Raw genomic sequence first — 6,109 nt, 5'->3', positions numbered from 1 at the left:
GCACAGGGGTGAGTCTGTGTTTCAAGATGCTGGAAGACCTCGGTAAACTATTTGGTAAAGGTAATTAAATGTTGGGCGCCTTAATAAAATATGTAATAGGGAACACTCTGACCTCGGGTTAAAAAAAAAGCACGAGAGTTGGGCCCTGCAGCCGCGTGGTGGTGAGCTCAACCACCCCGGTGCCACAGCAGCCGCCTCCGAACGTCCATGCCAGTTAAGTGGTCAAGGGCAGCACCAGCTCAGCGCGGCCTGGAGCAAAACCTCTCTCATGCCGACGCCCTTGACTAACTAGGGAACTGAAGGGGTAAACAAAACCTCCCCTTGAAAGCCCTGGAAATAATTTAAAAACAATAAGTATGAGGCTTTGCCGATCCTCGGAGGGTTAAAATTCGCAAGAACGGTTGAGCAACTTACCCAATGCAGAAAAGAAGCCGGCTTTGTAAATCCGTGCCTTCATGTCTATGCATGGGGCCTTCAGAGGTTATGATAAGTAGAACATAATATTCTCCCTGAAAATAAGTAATAAAACAATAAGCACTGAACACGTCTCGAACAATTTGATACGTAGATCAAGAAAAATACTTATGATTAAGCGGTTTAAGCCGCGATTTAAAAAACAATGTGGCACACTGGCCTTTGAAGAAAACGGAATCCTCTCGCTATAACATCTCATCCGAAATGCCGATGACAGCTGACAGATCGAATCACAGATACTCCCACCGCTGCGTCTCGTTGCGCGTACGACGCAGATACAGCGACCGAAACTCGTTTCAATAAAAAAATAATTTCCAAAAAAGGAAAGAAGAAAGTTATAAAATATTTAATTGTGTTTTAATATTTGTAAATTAATAAAAGTAAACCTTTTATTGAAGAAAAATCAGACGGCGAGCTACTCACGCCCTCTGTCGATATTTTCAGCAACTAATTAGCTTTCGGACCGACGTTAATACGATCAATGCAAGTATTACCGTTGCTCAACGCTAGATGGCCTTTAAATTAGAAACGAAATAGAATAAACCTAGGAGGCCTAAAAAAATATTGTTACAATCTTTAACTTGTCAGAACAAATTTACAGTAAAAACAAGTCATATTAAACGAATTCGTGTTGTTTATTTGAATGGAATAAGCCAATAAACTTAAATATTTTTCGTGGATTTATTCGAATGAAATAACGAATAAATCATTCGTCATTTAAAAAGTGGTCGGATGATTTATCCGCGGATAAATTATTCGCGAATAGATCATCCGCGAATAAATCATTCGCGAATAGATCATCCGCGAATAAAAAAATCGTGAATTATTGTTTATTCGAATGATTATTCCGATAAAAGTTTATTCGAATGATGCCCATCTCTGAGTTCAAACCAAACCTAACCCACTTTTCTAGTAGCATTTCTTTTCTGTAAGACCAAGACAGCCAGACAGACAGGGGGCTAGTAATTTTGGCATCATTTTACTTTATTTGGTAATATGTATACATTTTTTGGTAATCATAGTGGTTTAATTAGGTAAAAATATCGCATTAATTTGGTCTTCAAGATTTGGTGATCATTAATGATTTTTGGTAATCGTTCAATATATTTGGTATTTGAATACAATTTAAACTGCAGTCGTAATTAAAACGGTGGTAGTTTTGTAATTTTAGGCCTTATTTTTTTGGTGTTCAGTAATTTTTTTTGGTAAGCATGATTTTTTTATTTAGGGTACCTGTGACATATGTGGGTAGATTAAGTAATCAGGCGCCGACTGAATGTGGGTAGGTGATTTCTGTCTCTTTTAATAAATCCTATACCGAACGGACGTGTTTCCTTGGTCTCATCAGCTCAGATCCATATCCTGGCCTGAAGGCATATTTAACAGTGGCGACGGGACTGGGATCTACGAGTGGAACATTTTAGTGTTGTGGTTTAGTTCATTGCAGTGAATAAAAACAGTAATAATGGCAGTCGGCAAAATAGCCCCTTTCGATATGGACAAAGATGGTTGGGACTTATACGTGGAGCGTTTGGAACAATATTTTATAGCGAATACAGTGAGTGAATCGGTTAAAGTGGCTACCTTAATTACGGTGGTAGGCAGGGACGCGTATGAACTTATGGTTAATTTGTGTACGCCGGCCCGCCCGGCAACAAAGACTTTTGATCAGTTGAAGGCCATCATGAAATCGCACTTGCAACCTAAACCGAGTGTGTTAGCCGAAAGGTTCAAATTCCGACAACGTCGTCATGCAAGTGACGAAAGCATAGCGGAGTATGTCGCGGCGTTGAAGAAAATGTCAATGACTTGCAATTTTGGCGCGGACTCATTGCAAGACAATTTAAGAGACCAATTTGTTTGCGGTTTATCGAAGGATGTTATACGACAGCGACTATTCGCAGAGGAGGAAATCACGTTCGAGAAAGCATTCAAATTAGCCGTAACGATAGATTCGGCCGAGACGGAATCGGCGGTCATGGAAAAGCGAGTAGACAACCATGGAGGAAGTACGGGTGTCTACCAGGTGGCCTCGAGCTGGGGGCGAGGGAGCTACGGTAACGGTGAAGCCGCCGGGGGACGGAAGGTCACGGGGGCTACGCGAGGCGGGGCAGGCGCCGGGCGCGGCGCGAGCGGCCGCGGCGGACGACGCGGCCCGGGCGCCACGGGCGCCGGCCGCGGCCGCGGCGCGCACGGCGGCGCAGCTGGCTGCAAGACGTGCGGCGGCAGTCATGACTCCAACACGTGCAAATTTAAGGCGTACGTGTGTCGGGTGTGCAACCGAGATGGACATCTGAAGAGGATGTGTCCGAGACTACGCGAGGAACAGCTGTTCGCGTTGTATGACGGAGGCGCGGACGGGCAGGTGGCGTATGACGACAGCGAGGGAAGTGACGAGGTAGTTACCTATAACTATTCTATCGCTTTAAAGGACTTTAGTGCGTATCCGCCATATGTATTATCAATAAAGGTTAATGAAAGAAACATAGATATGGAAATTGATACAGGTAGCTGTATTTCTTGCATCAGTTATGATTGTTACATAAAAACTTTAGGGAATTTTAAATTACAGCCGAGTGATGTCTCAATGCGATATTATACCGGGGAAAGGGTAATACCCGTAGGTAAATTATGCGTGAATGTACAATATGGTAAAGTGAACAAAGAATTAGATCTGTATGTAATTAAAAGGGGCATGACGAGTTTGTTAGGTCGACAATGGATTCATGAACTCGGGGTAACTTTGCCCATTTCAGTGCCATGTAACAAATTGGACAGGGAAAATATTAGTAAAAAATTTGATGAAAATGTGTTCAGTTCCAGGTTTAAAGAAGTTTTTGAAGACGGTTTGGGGCGGTTCACGGGCGGCAAGGTCGGGTTCGCGCTGCGCGAGGGGGCGCGTCCGGTGTTCCTGCGCGCGCGCCCGCTGCCGTACGCGCTGCGCGAGCCGGTGGAGCGCGCGCTCGATCAGCTGGTGTGCGACGGCATCATCACGCCCGTGCCCACCTCCGACTGGGCCACTCCAGTCGTACCGGTAATGAAAAAAGATGGGACTATTCGTTTGTGTGGGGATTTCAAATTGACACTAAATAAATGTTTGCAAGTGGATCATTTTCCAGTACCTCGAGTAGACGATTTGTTGACAAAATTGCATAAGGGGGATAAATTTTCGAAAATTGACTTATCCCAAGCGAACGCGCAATTCGAATTAGACGACTCAAAACAATACACCGTAATTAATACCCACAAAGGCTTGTTTATGTATAATCGTTTAATTTATGGCTTAGCTTCTAGCCCCGGTATATTTCAAAGGAAGCTAGAGCAGTTGTTTGCGGACTTGCCGACGGTAGGCGTTTTCTTGGATGACATTATTATAACTGGTTCCGACGATCGGGCTCATTTAGAAACCCTCACAGAGGTATTTGAGAGATTACGGAAATATGGGTTAAAGGTAAAAAAAGAAAAATGCTCTTTTTTTGCGCCGTCGGTGACGTATTTGTAAAATAGGGATTTAACTACTGAAATAAGCACGAATGCAAATAGCACATGTGAATATATTGACGACTACCGATTGACAGCCAGTTTATTTTTCTATTCCTAGACAGCCTACATTGCACTCCTCCACAATAAATTATTAATAACACATCAATCTAAAAGGACTCTCTTAAAGAGTACAACAACAAACTATAGATCTAACCTAGTAATTCCCTTAAGGCGGCATTGCCTAAAAGGACGAGCCTGGGGCGGTGACGGTGTGTTCGGTAAAGAAACATTTGGCGATGGAGGCGCGCTAGGTAAAGCATCTTGAAAAATAGGCGACCCAGGTGGTGATTTAGAGAGAGAAACGCTCGGTTGAGACGCATGCTCCGGAAACACCACCATGTCTGACGTCGATCCCGCTGACCGCCCGACTGAGTCCGTCCGGGTCTCCATTTCAAGTCCGTCAGGGTCAATTGTTACATTAAGTTTACGAACTCTGTCATTATCAGGATTTGTACGGATATCAGGTTCCAAAGTTTCTGGAACGGGATATACAAGAGACTGTCTACCCGATCGCCGCTTCAATTGATCGACATGTCTATGTACCACTGACCCATCAGCCCCCTTGACGCTGTAATCACCCGACCCGGTTCTATGCACTATTTGCCCTGGAGCCCATTTTTCCCCCTTAAGGTATTGCCTATACCAAACCTCTTCTTGTAACCCTAGTTCCCTATGTGCTCCTCCCGCAGCTAACTTCTGCCGTTGCTGCGCCTGACGCACCACGGCCCTAGTGTCGGGCTTCAAAGTTTCGAGCTTGGTACGAAGACTCCTACCCTGAAGTAATATGGCTGGACTCTGGCCGGTAGTGGGGTGAACCGTATTTCTATAATATAACAAATAAGTCCATAGAGCCTTATTTACATCATTTTTTTCAGACAGTCTCTTGTAATCCGCACAAATCCTTAACGAGCCGTCTGGTTTGTTTACCGGTACCAATGGAGAAGCCCAGTCGGAACAGTCGACGGGCTCGATGATGCCGTCGCGTAGCATGGCGTCCAGCTCGGCGTCGACGCGTGCGCGTAGCGCGTACGGCAGCGGACGCGCACGGTGGAATACAGGGACCGCGCCGGGCCGCAACTGCAACGTCGCTTTACCGCCCGAGTACCGCCCCAAACCGCCTTGAAACAACTCCTTATACCTGTCACATAAAGTTTTAATATTAGCATTTACTTTAGGATTTTCATTATTTCCACCTACATGATGACAGCTATCAAACATCGGAATGCCTGTTTTTAATTCCACTAACCAATGTCGTCCTATTAATGGAGTTTTACCACCCTCAATCACAAACAACTCTAACTCTTTCTCTGTAGCACCATAACGAACCTTGGGCTTTATCATTCCGGAAGAAGTCAGTGGTGTTCCGTTGTAAAACGTAAAGGAAGCACCTGGTGGTTGTAAAGGAATATTCTTGAAATAGGTGTGGTATGTCTCACTACTTATGCAGGACGCAGCCGAACCCGTGTCGACTTCCATAGTGAGTGAATGATTGTTTACGAAAACAGGCAATCTCACCGGCGGGTATTCACTCAAGCATAAGTGATGAAAATCTTCCTCCTGCAGGGTCTCCAACGTGCGATGCTCTACTCCGTCATCTTCCGTTTTCCCGCCAAGTTGATGTAGATTAGTCCGTCTATCGCGCGACCCCTCCGCTGTCAGTTCTGGACAGACGCGACGCAAATGGCCAATGCGCCGGCACCGGCTGCACTCGTAACTCCGGAACCTGCAAGTCTGGTATGGCTGTTCGCACCGCACCCGCCGCAGTGGTGGGTGCCTCCGCCCGAACTCCGCCCTGGTGAACCACCATGTCCGCGCGATCCGCGCGTCCCGCCACGTCCTCCGTGGCCGCCAGCGTTGATACGCCGACCGTATGCCGCGGTTATAGCGTGTACTGGGTCCGCTCCCGCCGCAGCACCCTCGCCGATAACCGCTCCCGCCGAACCGTCAACCGCAGCCGAATCTTTGATTGCGGCCTCTAAAGTCGTCGCTTTCTTAACCGCGTCCGAGAAGGTCAAACCTTCGTCTTCGGCAAACAAACGTTCTCTAATCTGATCGCTTCTGATACCACATACGAACTGGTCCCGCAGATTAG

The 6,109-nt window shown here is 46.1% G+C and overlaps 1 protein-coding gene across 1 annotated transcript; it reads left to right on the top strand.

Moving 5' to 3' along the window:
- The first annotated feature begins 1,715 nt into the window (after positions 1-1,715).
- On the top strand, positions 1,716-3,605 carry LOC134658602 (uncharacterized). Its single transcript, XM_063514255.1, has 3 exons — positions 1,716-3,150; positions 3,298-3,508; positions 3,594-3,605. The coding sequence occupies exons 1-3, from the start codon at positions 1,940-1,942 to the stop codon at positions 3,603-3,605; spliced, it is 1,434 nt and encodes a 477-aa protein (XP_063370325.1). The 5' UTR covers positions 1,716-1,939.
- The last annotated feature ends 2,504 nt before the right edge of the window (positions 3,606-6,109 follow it).

The sequence above is a fragment of the Cydia amplana genome, chromosome 23 (genome assembly GCF_948474715.1).
Source record: "Cydia amplana chromosome 23, ilCydAmpl1.1, whole genome shotgun sequence".
Taxonomy (NCBI): Eukaryota; Metazoa; Arthropoda; class Insecta; order Lepidoptera; family Tortricidae; genus Cydia; species Cydia amplana.
Note: the sequence above shows the minus strand (reverse complement) of the source record. Positions and strands in the feature narration are given on the sequence as shown.